Source organism: Paramisgurnus dabryanus, chromosome 6 (assembly GCF_030506205.2).
Source record: "Paramisgurnus dabryanus chromosome 6, PD_genome_1.1, whole genome shotgun sequence".
NCBI lineage: Eukaryota > Metazoa > Chordata > Actinopteri > Cypriniformes > Cobitidae > Paramisgurnus > Paramisgurnus dabryanus.
Genome location: NC_133342.1, coordinates 28,192,940 through 28,208,032, shown reverse-complemented (window position 1 = coordinate 28,208,032; position 15,093 = coordinate 28,192,940). Strand labels below are relative to the sequence as shown.

Genomic DNA, 15,093 nt, shown 5'->3' with positions numbered 1-15,093 from the left:
TTCCCAATACTTATGGTCTTTACAATTGCAAAAATAATGGGCTGTTGTTATTTCCTGAGCAAACATACAATTGATCAACATACAGAAGTGCTGAGAACCATATTGTATCACACTTACTCCTCAAGCTAGAGATAAGAACTGTACTATGAATCTGGGTGCTATATGTTTATAATACAATCATTGTTTTGTTGCAACATCTGGAATAACTAATCAAACAATGGCGGAAAATTCTTATAAAAAATAACTAAATTCAAAGATCTCAAACATTTTTTTGTTTTAAGTGCAATCTTTTCACATATACACAATCATAGTCAAAAACATAAGTAGTAAAGACTTCTTTATTGATATATTTATAGCACACACACGTTAGAAGCAGTTAATATATAAAATTGCACATTGGAGTGAAATAACTAGTCTCAAAGTTACCTGTCTTTCATTAAAAAAAGAACAAAACAATATTGCTACTATTTGCTAGAAATGTTCAATACTTTTAGTTAATCATCATCATGAACCATTTTATCATGATACAATGTAAAACACACATATATAACACAAATGAGAACTTTACTAGTGATCAAAATATTACTGAAAATACATCAAAATACAGGATATCATTACAAGCACCTTGAACCTGACTTTGAATAAATGTGCCATTCCGATTTTCTGATGATATTTATAAAGGTTTATAAACGTTAACTTGCACCTTTATAATGCCTTCCTGCCTTGGAATGCTGCCTCTGAAGGGCATTTCGCAATCTCACCGCTAGATGCCGCTAAAACACACACCTTTAAATATGTTATTTAGCACCTTTGAAACCCTTGATGGTAAAGAATTGTAAAAAAAAAACAAGCAAATAAATACACCAAACAAAACAAAATTGTTCTAATCTCATGGTGATCAGCACAGATGTGATCTGTAGAGAATTAACCCAGTTAATTAACCTGTTTGTGAGCATAATGTAACATTAGCACCATCTGGAATCTACATCATCATGAACAAAAAGACAGACATATGCAGAACAAAAGGCACATATATATTATACAGTAAGTTATTATAAACATACCAGCTTATTTAAACCAGTACATAAAGTTTGAGTTGATGGCAGGAAAGCACATGTTGTTGCTGCATGAACCCCCATAGCTTGGAGGACAGGCTGAGCACGGTACACCAACTCTATAAGGTGCTTCACCAATCCAGTTGCCCCTGAAAAATATGATGCTTTTAAAACCTAACATAAAAAAAGAGTTTTAAGCCAAAATAATAGCCCTAGTGGTAAGATTAAACCAGTGACAGTGACTAACTTTGGTGAATAATTGCAGACCAAGTATATTGCCTCCCTCCACACAGAGCCCCACACAACCATATTGTAACAGGTTTGAATGGCACATCCAACTCTGTTTGTTGATCCCCACACCATCTGTAATATTTAGAAAGAGATAGACATCTGAGGGAAGGGGGTCTGAATGTTTGCTTAATCTGAATCATGACTCGCAACCAAACTCACTTGTGTGTAATGTGTGCACATGGGTCCATAACAGCGCATGGGGCACTGGGGATTGCAGTCACGTGGGTATGGAAATGCATAATCTTTGACTTCATCATACCACGGTTTAACCAGCTGAATGATGGAGTGGTAACTGGCAAGAACAGACAGAGTTTGAGAAAAAAAAACTTACAGAATAGCCTACAGGACGCCATCCAAAACACAAATTTCCAATCTGGCCCATTGCCTTTAACCTCATTCAACGATTGCAATTTGATAGTGACATTTGAGGTCTTAAATGAGCACCATTCTTTTTGAGGTAATAAAGAAAAAAACAGGAAAAGACCTATGTGATTCCTCTGTAAATTGGATAAAAGTGCTGTTCTCACAGTACAGCGATACCTACTTGCCGGTTCGAACTGAGAGGTTTTGACCTATGTATTGGAGAAGATATGAAGGTCCATGTTCCCAAATACAGGTTGCTGCCCAAGCTTCTGCCGACCTGGCCAGGCCCTCATCCCAAACCTATAACAGATGAAATTATGAAAAATCTTATTATGATGATAAACCCTGTACGCATATAAAATACTTACACTGTATAAGTCCATAAATATGTCTCCAAAAGTCCATTAGCAATCTGGCTCTAGAACTGCACACATGATTTCCCCAAAACAGTGTTTCAACTTCAGACAGTTTACTGCAACTCTGAAACATTTTGTTCATTGTGTGTCATAAATGTTGCACGAGCACTGTTTACCCTTGTAAGGCAGTGAGTTAACCCAGTTAAAAGCTGCTATGATAGTTAATTGCATCCAGCAGGTGGAGCTGTGGAATGATTTATATGCATCGAGTGTAATTATCGATAACATACAGTTTGTGTTTTGTGTGTTTTGTTGGCTATATATGAAGAGTTTGGTTCCAAAACGAGATAACTACGTTTGTTACATTTTCAAAAAAAATGTGATTGTTATGAACCAAACTCTTCATATACTGTGAGGCATAAGAGGAAAGTAATGAGTGATACTTACCATGTACTCCATGTTGGCGGCAGGTGGGAAAACATTTGCTCGGACCATGTTGTGGTAGTCCAGAATAGCCATCATGTCATGCTGGGAAATGAAACGTTTTGGTCTTGATTTGGGTAAAGATGTCAATCCGTTATCTTCCACTTTAGTTTTATCAATAGTGCTATTGGCTCCAGCAAGGGTATCAGTCGCATTTTTGACAGTCCACGCGCCTGCATCACTAGCCACGAGTAAAAGCAACAGGTCGGTAAAAACGTTTTTCTTCATCCTTCTTTGGTGACTATTTTCTATTTTTATCTGCAAATAAGACAAAAATAAATTAGCATTTAAAATTAAATATGAAATAAAATGGTAGGTAAATGTATTATTATTATTATTATTATTATTGTAACACTTTACAATAAGGTTGTATTTGTTAACAATTAACTAACAATGAAAAATACTTCTACAGCATTTATTTAATTTATGTTACTTTACTGTAAAAATTGAAAAGTTGGATCAACTTAAATTACTTCAATTGGTAACACCTAAAAATGTAATTGTTTCAACAAAAAATTGAAGTGAAACTTAAGTGAAATTTGAAGTTTAAATAACATTGTTATAACTGCGTTGTAACTCTATTAATTTGTAATTAATCCACCAAGAACTATCATAAACAACTGTATTAACACCATCTAACAATAACAAGAATTAATACATGTTTGGTTATGTTAGTTAATGGATTTAGTAATGTTTACTAATACAACCTTATTGTTAAGTGTTACAATTATTTTAAGCAGTATTGTTGTAAGATCTTACCTTTAGCATGCTCGTTTGTGCTGAAACATGAGCTCAGTTACATCCGTGATGAAGATCTCCCATCCGTCCACAGCTGCCTCTGGCTTTTATACTGGGATGCAGGAGGCAAGCACAAGGTGCTCAGCTCTGCTTTATGCGGTGTCACCCTGAGCATAATAAACCTCTGTCAGTGTAGCCAATGTAGTCATAAAAAGTCATAGTCTGAGAGATACAGTTTTTGTGTTCGTTTCTCTCGTTTAATAAATTATTCAAATGTACTTGTTCAGTGTTTGAGTCCAAAAAATTCAGGTTTGCCAGCATGTGTGTGTAGAGCTAAGCATATTGTTTTATTTGGCAAGTGGAAACGTATGACCCCACTCTCCTTTAATTTCCCTCCCCTCTTCTTCTCATCTGTGAAGTTGCAAGTTTTCTTGGAATCGGTGCATACTTTTTTCAGTTCAGAGGAAACACTGCTGAACTGGCTGGTGTTAATTTTTCTGTATAACAATTTTTAATGCACAGTCAATGCTTAGGAATATATCGGGGTGGTAATATTTATTTCTTACCTTTGCTGTTAGCATCACTCACATATTTCATAGTCATTGAGAAATAAAGGAAATCTGAAAATGGATTGTGTTAAATTACTAAACCTCATCTGGAACCTAATGGATTTTATTTCACTTTTGCATTTATGTTGTACTCTTAATGAAAAGAACCATTTAGGCTTTCAGTTTGGATTCGACACTGAGCTTAAGCAACCTTTTTTTGTATTTTGGATTGATACTGACTGGTACACTTTAGTGGCTGTGGATCAGCATATAGTGAAATGAGGAGCTCTACACTGCCAAACCCTTCATATTCTTGCTTAGCAGTTGTGTGCTCCACCCAATGATGTTCTTACAAATTGGCAGCTCATAGTCAGACTGCTTTATTACCATAGGCTCTGTTTAGAAGGTAAATACTGTCCCAGTTAAAATATCCAACTGACAAACTTGTAATCAAGGAGACAGTTCACCAAAGCCAATGTTTTCTATGTATAACCTTCGTTTATTTTCCTAAAAAAATGAACTTGCTTGCTTACTTGCTCACGTTAGTGTCAGCTCTGTTACATTTTTTTATTATGTCCCGAAATATTATAAAATTATTATGTAATTAAAAAAAGATACACAATGTGATTTACTAAAGTTTATTTAATATTTTAAACCTAAAAGTACAAACATGCACTTTAAATAAACTTTGATTGAAACACTGCATTGTGCTCATAACAACATTCGGTCATCCTTTTTGACTAATTATGAAAATGTTTAGATTTGAAAATCTCCCGGACAGCTGGCAGGTCAACAGATTTATGATTATTGAAATATTATGACCATATGCCTTGGCCAGTGATGCATATAAGGATTGAAATGAATCTGACTCTTTATTGGTATCAGGAGTCTTTATTGTATTGCGGCCCGCCTTCATTTGCATAGAAGAAATATGTTTCATTGTAATATGAATACAATCAAGTGATTTTTTCCTCGACCATCCAAAATATATTTATATCTTAGGTTCAAAGAGATTTGTTGCATACTTTGTGACTTTGTACAACTGAAATAATGTAGTTTTATAACACATATACTGTACAGTAGATGAATTGCCAAAACTGTTATCCAGGTTGAAACAACCAGTCAAAATGTGCAAAACACATTTCATTGATTAAAAAAAAAGGGATGTTTCAACCCTTTAAAAGATATACACATTTAGAACATATTTCATGGTATAAATTAGTCCCACTTTATATTAGGCGTCTTTAATTACTGTGTACTTACATAATAAAAAGCATACAATAACTTGTGTACATGTGTTATCAAGGTGTAATTAACAACAGTATCTGTCTGCGTCCTGCAAGACGGAGGCGTCAGTTGTAGTAGGCGTGTCTTGTAGTAGGAAGAGGCGTGTCTTGTACTTTTCTAAATCGCAGTCCACCACGCGAGATCTTCCTCGAAGTCAGAAGCACATCAACAACGAAAAGCCTTTTAATGGTAAATTTCGTTTTCTTAATGCAGATTCATTCAGTTTTGTGTAATTAGAGAGGCTATTAAAACGGTGTCGGTACATTGTGCATATTTATGCATAAAACGTATGGGTGGAGTGTTTTTGCACTGGGATTCTGCTGGTTAATTAAAAAGCAATAAATTAATTTATTAATTCCTTGTATTAATAAAATCTATATATTTATTAATAAGTAATAAGTGAAAGTGGCATTTCCAATCAGATATTTAAATCCACAAAAGAAAATGACACTAAGCCAGGGGTATTATTATAATTAACAATAAATTAAAGAAGTGCCTTATGAGTCTATTTATCATCTTGTTCTTTGTATATTTACAAATCAAACCGGTATGAGATACAAACACAGCACACAGTCAATTGTACATTATAAACATGCATAAACATCATAAGCTTACATACTACACAGTGTTTACACACACACGTAAACATTGCAAATTAATGATTGTAAATCAATGCGTTACAACAACCTCCTTCCCTATGTCCCCGTTTTAATAATAATAAACACCTTTAACAAACAGACAGCAGATTAATAATTCATTTTTATTTAAGACGTTTCTCATTTAACACATTCATTTAAGACGTTTCTCATTTAACACATTCATTTAAGACGTTTTTCATGTAACACATTTCTCATTGAACACATTCATTTAAGACGTTTCTCATCTAACACATTTCTCATTGAACACATTCATTTAAGACGTTTCTCATGTAACACATTTCTCATTGAACACATTCATTTAAGACGTTTCTCATGTAACACATTTCTCATTGAACACATTCATTTAAGACGTTTCTCATGTAACACATTTCTCATTGAACACATTCATTTAAGATGGTTTAACAAGCCACAATGGACTTTAATCGTTGTATTTTCAATTTTTTAAAAAAAACAATTCCATGTCCTCAAAATACTCAAAATTAAAAACGAACGGATCCATAATTTTATGCTTTTCATCAGCATTAAAGGTGTCATCATTAAAAATGAAATTCTCCAGTGACTCTACAGCCTCGCTGTCTTCCATGCCAAGGAAGCGTGGCACCTGGACCTCACCTTTGAAGAGGTTCTGTTCCTTCAGCTGTGTTACCAAATTGCTCGCTTCCTGCATGTCTTCAATATTCTGCATGAGGTAAAAAACAATGAATTAAAATAAATATTACTGATGATAGAAACAAGACAAGAAAAATCTCACTAACAGGAGGATAGTTATGAGAAAGCCTTCACATGTCATCTATTCATTGGCATTAATTTGTGACCATTTTGCATTTATAATAACATTTACCAGTTGGCCACACCACCACCTTTCATACTAAATATTGCTTCTCCATAACAGTAATTTTTGTACTAAACTTCAATTATTCTGGAAGATCTATGTGTCATACCAACAAAGAAATAGGCTGACTAAAATCAGAAGTGGAACATCACGGTCATGACTACATTTTTGCAGAGAACATTCAGAATTGGGTCAACATTCTGTTTACAATAACTAGATCTAAAGTTTGACAAAATTCACTGTATGTCCTTTTATACCATTACTAATCCTTTGTGCTATTTGCCAGTCTTAAATAGTAAAATATGTTACCATTGTTTTCACTGGTGGTGGCTCCTCTTCTTCCTCCACTCTCAAAGCCTGAAACAGACAACACAAACTTGTTTGCATTTTGTGATGCTTTTGCAGTAGAAAACTTATTTGATAATAAAGAAAAGTGACCTTGGGGCCATCAACCAAAGTCACAGGAAGCCTCTGTCCTTGCTCTTCCACGCTCAAGGCCTGATAGAATACAAAGGACGAGTTACAACAGGTATTTTTATGTTTATTGTGAATTGTACTTTGTACAATAGTTTCAGATTCAAGGGAATACAATACAGAAGAGGGGACGAATATACAAAGAATGGAGGGGGGCTTACTGAGGATGGGCAGAGCTGTTGTGGCAGGGGTGGGGGGGTAAGTGTACTGTGTATATTGTGAGGGTGGCCTTACTTAGCCTGATATGACCATCCGCTTTCACTACGTATGTGGTGGAATGAAATTGAAGTCGAGCGGAGCCACTAGGCGGCGCGGCCTAGCTAGGTCTTGATGTTCTATGTGCAAAACTTAGTATAGTGTGTTGAAACTATTTTAATTCTATTCCTGGTATAATTTCTGGTTAATGGACCCATGTTGCAGCAGGCAGTTAAGTCAGTTTTTCCAGGAAGTAGCAAAGTAAGCGCAGGTGTAACTAATAAAAGCCAATAATTTTGTGTTCACAATGTTTACTTTTTCATCTAGCAAATGTACAAGCAACCATCATCTGTGTTTACGACCAAGCATTCTATGAAAGGCAAACCCATTACCTCAATCTCCTTTAACTTGCACTTCCTCAGATGCATAACAGGCTGCCGATAACCTTTTAGGAGATCCATGGACTTATTGGTCCAATGTGCAAAATGCTTGTCGTGGCTAAATGAGGTAGTGGAGGGAAATAAGAGTGAAATACAAATATTATTAGAAATGCAATAACCTGAAGCATAAATCCTGCTATTAAGTGTTAAATCATGTGAGAATCTGTAAATGCCCTAAGGTTAAATAAGTACTTGTCTAGTTGGAAGTTCTCCATCAACATGATACACCACCACCTCCTAAGGGCCATACCCTTATTGGAAAATAGGTGCATACTGTTAATTACAAATGTTCCAAAGTTCATGGTGAATTTGTGAGAAGGAAATCACACTATCTGAGAACCTAGGCTAGACTTTATAATATCATGCATGTTGTGTAGAGTTGTAAAACGCAATCCTTTGTTTATTAACACTAACAATACAGTGACTGTAAAGAGTAGAACAATATTCAATATCATATGACCTTAAACATGACATAAGTTATATATTATAAAGTCTAGCCTAGGTTCTCAGATACTGTGACCCCCTGCTCACAACGTCACTGAATTGACCATTAACTATTCACCTGAACAGTTAATTATCGCTATAATCCTTGACCAACAAAACATAGACAACACATTTTCTGTGTTATTATGTTCGGTTCAGGTCAGGAGATATGATGCAAAATACATAATTCGGTTATGGCGACGTTAAAATAGTTCGTTAAGAATGTTAAACAGTAGCACAAACACAAGATAAACAAAACAGCTTGTAAAAACAAAACATTCATTCTTGTTAATCCACTTCTTTCGTACTTACCGACATCATCTTAACTTCCTCGCGTGATGCGTGATCTAGAAAATTTACCGCGAAAGAGGGAGCTCTCTTCTTCTTCTTCTTCGAGCTTATTGGCGGCTAGCATTCTTGAAAGAGCATTACCGCCATCTACTGTGGGTAATGGATCGGGAAGATCTCGCGTGGTGGACCGTGATTTAAAAAAGTACAAGACACGCCTCCTAATACAAGACACGCCTACTACAACTGACGCCTCCGTCTTGCAGGACGCAGACAGACACGACTCGTAATTAAGGTATCTGAATGTAGTTATGCTCTTGACCCTAAGCCAAACCCTAAATCTACCCCTGACCCCAAACCAACTCAAAACCACATGTAAAAGCACAATAAATAAAATGTGTTAAAAAGACATTTATGTACAGTCAGGTCCATAAATATTGGGACAGAGGCACATTTTGTGTTATTTTAGCTGTTTAAATGTATTCCAGTAAAAGTCATATAATGAATATTGGCTTACAGTGCACACTCTCAGCTTTATTTTGAGGGTATTCACATCCATATTGGCTGAAGGATTTAGGAATTACAGCCGTTTAATATGTAGCTCCCCCTTTTTAAAGAGGTCAAAAGTAATGGGACAGTTGACTTAAAACCTGTTTTATTGACCGGTATTGTCTATTTGTTAAATAATTTCCTGTTGCATGACAGATGTTAAAGGTCTGCAGTTGACTTTAAGTGTGGCAATTGCATTTGAAAGCTGTGGCTGTGAAACCAAATCATTCTGTCAAGTGATACAGACCATATTTAGGTTTCAAAAACACAACAAATCCATCAGAGAGATTGCAGGAACATTAAGAGTGACCAGATCAACAATTTGGTACATCCTGATTAAAAAAACAACACACTGGTGAGCTCAGCAACATTAAAATCCTGAATGTCTATATAGGATTACAGTAGTGGATGATCGCATTATCCTATCTATGATAAAGAAAAACCCCTTCACAACGTCCAGACAAATGAAGAACACTCTACAGGAGGAAAAGATGTCATTGTCAATCAAAACAATAAAGAGAAGATATTACAAGAAGAAATACAGAGGGTTCACCACAAGACACAAAAGCCACAAGAATAGGAAGGGGAGATTAGACTCCAAAAAAGTTAGACAAGCTCTCAAAAAAGCTTTATTTGGGGAGATTAAACTAATATCAACCTGTATAAGACTAATGAGAATAAAAATGATGGAGAAGGCCAAAAACATCTCATGATATCAACAGACAACATCTTCAGTAAATAGTGTTCAGGTAGTGGGATTGCATTTCCATGCATGGTTTCCTAAGGCACTGGATTGCTGGTGTTTTTGGTGATGTAACAGAAGACAGAATCATCCAGATTCATTTTTCACTTCTCTGGACGTTGTGAAGGGGTTTTTCTTTATCATGGAGAGGATAATGCGATCATCCACTACTGTAATCCTATATAGACGTACAAGATTTTTATATTGCTGAGCTCACCAGTGTGTTATTTTTTTAGTCAGGATGTACCAAATTGTTGATCTGGTCACTCTTAATGTTCCTGCTATCTCAAAGATGGATTTGTTGTGTTTTTGCAACATAAATATGGTCTGAATCACTTGCATGGAGATGTCCCTGAATCGAATGATTTGGGTTCACAGCCACAGCTTTCAAATGCAATTGTCACACTTCAATCAACTCCAGAGCTTTAACATCTGTCATTCATGAGGAAATTATTTAACAAATAGACAATACCTGTCCATAAAACAGCTTTTAAGTCAGCTGTCCCATTACTTTTGATCCCAATAAAAAGAGGGAGCTAAATATTAAACAGCTGTAATTCCTAAATCCTTCAGCCAATATGGATGTGAAAACCCTCAAAATAAAGCTGAGTGTGTGCACTGTAAGCTAATGCTCATAATATGACTGTTACTGGAATACATTTTGGTAAACAGCTAAAATAACACAAAATGTGCCTCTGTCCCAATATTTATGGACCTGACTGCATAATATTTACACATTTCTTCCTATTAAAGGAAAGCAGTATACATTTTTTGAAGTTGCACATACTGTATATATTTCGTATATTTCATATAACCTTATTTGGCGTAGTGTGTGGAGTTCAAGTTTTAAGCTATCTTAAAAGACTGTAGGTTCATTCAAGGTACAACCCATGATGAGCAATCATCAATGTCTGTGTCCAAGGCTTTTATACTGTACTGTAAGTGCAGGTTTATCCAGGGAGGCTGTTACTGCAATAAGTGTACAGTACTGTAAATTGCTTCAGAAAAACATTTTAGTGCCATATCTGCCTGACACCATACATACCATTGCGCACAACTTTAGTGTAATTAAAGGCAAACCATCTTGGTGTAAAGAAACAAATGGATTTAATTTTTCTCTGTCTTGTCATTGTCAGTTGCAAAAGTTAAAAACACATCTCACATCATTTGAAATGAAGTGACATGATTGTCAAGTATGATAACCCATAGGCCTACTTGATATGTAAGCTCTGCTTAAACCCAAGCCTGGGAGTAGTAAACACACACACACGCAAGCAAACTGGCAACCTTCAGGTTACAAGCCCAACTTTCTTACCATTAGGTTAATTTCCCAAAAAAGCCACTAATTTCTTACATCACCCCAATTATGACAAAAGGGAAATGCTAATAACAAATCTAACTGTTATTGAAATAAGATGTCAGGAGTAGGGAGAGTAAAGCCCCTTTAGGGAGAGATAAGCCCCTTAAGGGAACCTCCAAGCACAACATCCCTCTCGGTACTCCATAAAAGCACTAGACTTCATCTTGAAAATGAAAACAGTGATTAAGGACCTCCCTTACCATCATGAGTCACTCAATAGATTTCCCTGGATCACAAGTGAACTCGCTTAAGAACGTCAAGTGCTAGAAAGAACACACAATCTAAATCAACAGCTGAACATGCTTACACTTTGTTCATGAGCATGTAAAGGTCCCGTTCTTTCTGTGTTTTTAAAGCTTTGATTAATATAACATGTGTTCATGTTTCAAAAAACGCAGTATTTTTCACACAATTGACTTATCTGTATAGCGCTGTTTTCACTGTCCTCAAAACAGGCTGATGTCTTCCTTGTTCTATGAAGTCCCTCCTTCAGAAATACGTATTGAGTTATGATTGTGTAGCTTGTTTAGTGTGTTGTGATTGGACAGCAGCTTAGCTTGTTGTTAGCTTAGCTGGTGACTGACGTGTTCATGTGGGCGGAGTTTAGTCAAAAACTCTTATATTGATGTCATTAAAGCAGGAAACAGAGGGCTGTAGTCCAAACCGGCCGTTCGCTGTAGGCTTTGAAAGGGGAATTCTGTTAAAGAAAATATATTGCCTGACAGTGAACTTTGAGCTTTATTATTTTACAGGTATTATTTATGCTATTATAGCAACATTACACACTAACTAGGGTTTAAAAATCAGAAAGAATGAGACCTTTAAAATTAAATCAGTTGTATTTGCAGAATCCCATTAGTGTATACAATTCAAATATGTTGGGTGGTCACCAAACGCAGCCTGCTTTATTCTCAGTGCATTAACACTAATTTATTTTATTTATTAGTTTGCTGTGCTTAAGTATCTGTTTCTTAAATCTTAATGTAATCCCTACAGTAACTGATATCATTAATGTAGGCCTTCTTTAGGATCAGTCATCACTTTGTGACCACCATGGTGCACTGGAAAATTTTCCTAATCATGATTTTAATGGCAAATGTTCTCTAGTAAATCAAATCTCTCACCAGGGATGAATCCCACACAACCTTTTCATAAAAAATTTATGAAAATCTGTAATTAAATAAAGTGAAAAGAAGTATAGAATGTCAGCTATTGTGGTTTTATAGCACCAAATGTCCATTTGAGGTTTGGTCTTTGACCAAAACCAAGACCGGGGAGGTCCAGTGTGGTCTAACAGTAGAGTCTACAAGGATTTCACACATAAGATTTATTTACAGTATACATTTCCTGTAAACTCAGTGCCCCCATCCGATTTAAAGTATACAGAGAAAAAATTGCATAATTGGTACTAAATATTTGACACGTCACTTAAAGGTATAGTTCACATAAAAATAAAAATTCTGTCATCATTTATTCACCCTCGTGTTATAAACCTGTATGAGTTTATATATATGTTTATATATGTTGAACACAAAAGAAGACATTTTCACATATTTGTTTCTCCTACTATGGAATTCAATGGGTACCATCAACTGTGTGCTTTCAATTAAAGGATGACATCCTTTTTACCTTTGAGGGAGCTAAATGAGAAAGAATATACAACACATGCTATGAAATTTGTAAGACTGCAATCATATACTGTCTATTATTAATAGAAAAAATCAAATAAACCAAAAAAGTACAAACTGAATTAAACTATTTCAGTCAAGCATGCTGCCCATTGAATGACTTTTGGGGAAGTCCCATCCGAAACCTCATGTAACAAACCTGTACTGTACTGAATCTGTAGTCTGGTTCTGTTCTGACCAAAGCATTGCTCAACAGAAACCAGAACAAGTGCTTTAAATAAATGTGAATTATAGTGTACTTTGTGGAATAACATACAAGCTGATGTTGAATGTTGTAAAATGTCATGTTGCATCAATGTGAATTTTAATGTGGTCTTGATGGAGCAGGGCATGGACTGCTGGCAGTGATATAGGTGATGGTGTGCTAGGCTGGACACTTGTCTGGTTTTAACGGGAATTGGGTAATGGCACACATTTGTGCTGTAGGCGTAAGAGATGGACACTTATTCTAGGTAAAGTTTTTTTTAACAGACACTGTTTCAAAACTTGCATTCCATACACACTTACAAACCAAAATAAGGGTGCAGTATTATGTCCTTATACTGTATTGCTCCAAGTGATGCACAAAATGTCACTAAAGCTGTCGCTGAGGTATACCCTTTTAAAAAGTGCACCTTAAAAGGTGCATACTATTACCTCACATGTACTGGTACCTCAAAGGTACATATTTGGACCTTTTAATAAGGTACCATCCCAGTGATAGCATTTGTACTTTTTTTGAAAGTGTAGTTGTAGTAGGTCAATAAATGATTTTGCTTACTAAATTTGACATCTATCTCCTGAGCTTTTTGATACAACATAATAAAATGTTTGATAGTTGTGAAGTTCAATACGCGTGCACGCGTGCGTGCGTGCGTGCGTGTGTGTGTGTGTGTGTGTGTGTTTCCAGCATTCCAACAACTTTTTTCATCCACTTTCACATGTATGCCAGGAAATGAGCTCTTAGTACCATATATAGCATTTTACTACATAAATAGACCTAACTTACAGGCTGGATTTACAATCATTCAAACTATTAAAACAGAAGATAATTCCTTTGACATATCGTCATCCACAACTACAACCAGTTTTAGGAATGACACATAGGAGATTTTTGAAGCAAATAAAAATGAAACTAAACTACACTCTTGTTTCAGCATTTTTTTTTTAAGTGTGTGTCTACCCACACTTTTAAGAAATGGTTTGTTTGAACAATAATCACAAGAACAAGAACTCATGGTGTCCTGGTTGAACTCAAAAAAGTGATGATGTCATGCAACCATGTTTATTCAAGCTGATATTAAAGAGGTCTGATAAGAAGCAGAATATTTACCCCATCACCTAAACAATGCAATAAATCAGTACAACAGCAATAAATCAAAAACAAAATGACCCGGACAGTTTCGTTTCTGTGCAGTTATGTCAGGTCTATTGTTCTGTTGTTAATTTATTGCACCATTTGAATTAGCGTAAACCATGACTTCACTTGAAAAACAAAGCTGAAGACATAATTATTTGGCCAACTGGAAACTGACCAACTTTAAAGAAATACTACTCCAAAACAAAACAGGCTTGTCTGATGTATGTGTTTGTGTATTTTAGTTTGACCTACATATCTCAATGTCCTCATAACGTAATGTGTATTCACTTTTTGGGTCAATACCCCAGCATTATGAAAAGAAACCTTTACGTGTCACTTTTTGTCTTTTATATCCGTGTATCCAGTTTTTATGGCTTTTCCATGAGAAGGGGTTAATACAAGCATTTCTTCCTTAAAAAAAGATGAACATATCTCAACCTGTCTATGCATTATATATACTGTATTGGTATATATATAATATTGATCCTCTAGCTCTGGCAGTAGCAAATCTAACATCATTTGATTCTCAGGAAACACATGGGTAAAATCTGTAGCCAGTGAGCGCCACTGCCTGGCATGAAGCAGCTCTTGCAAATGACCATCTAACAGCTGAGGGATTGAATGCTTTATTTTGACAGGTGGCCATGCCTATAAGAAAAATATTGTATTGGATTACTATGTGCCCAGCCATTGGATAACCATGATGCAATTGAATTGGCTCCTTATATGTGGCTTACATATATACCATTTTTAAGTGATTAAGTGATTGCGTTTTGTTTTTGGTTAATGACGCAAGCAAGTATTATTCATTTGCTTTGCTGAAACTTCAAAACACAAATGTTATTTTTCCAAGATAGGACTATTGGATAAAGCATGACATATTTACATTCCTCTCCTTAAATAGACTGTACAGTTTGTCTTCG

The 15,093-nt window shown here is 35.6% G+C and overlaps 1 protein-coding gene across 1 annotated transcript; it reads right to left on the bottom strand.

The window, feature by feature from the left end:
• Positions 1 to 416: 416 nt before the first annotated feature.
• On the bottom strand, positions 417 to 3,423 carry pi15b (peptidase inhibitor 15b). Its single transcript, XM_065275399.2, has 6 exons — positions 3,308 to 3,423; positions 2,513 to 2,806; positions 1,891 to 2,009; positions 1,506 to 1,638; positions 1,303 to 1,418; positions 417 to 1,204 (listed from the first exon to the last, which is right to left on the bottom strand). Exons 1-6 carry the CDS (start codon positions 3,314 to 3,316, stop codon positions 1,069 to 1,071), a joined length of 807 nt encoding a protein of 268 aa, XP_065131471.1. The 5' UTR covers positions 3,317 to 3,423; the 3' UTR covers positions 417 to 1,068.
• Positions 3,424 to 15,093: the final 11,670 nt, after the last annotated feature.

What these genes read in the sequence shown, in the direction of transcription:
- pi15b (XM_065275399.2), bottom strand. An exon ending in CCGCCAACATGGAGTACATG is followed by an intron (nt 2,010 to 2,512) that starts GTAAGTATCACT and finishes CATCTGTTATAG; the next exon opens with GTTTGGGATGAGGGCCTGGC. An exon ending in CTCTCAGTTCGAACCGGCAA is followed by an intron (nt 1,639 to 1,890) that starts GTAGGTATCGCT and finishes TGTTCTTGCCAG; the next exon opens with TTACCACTCCATCATTCAGC.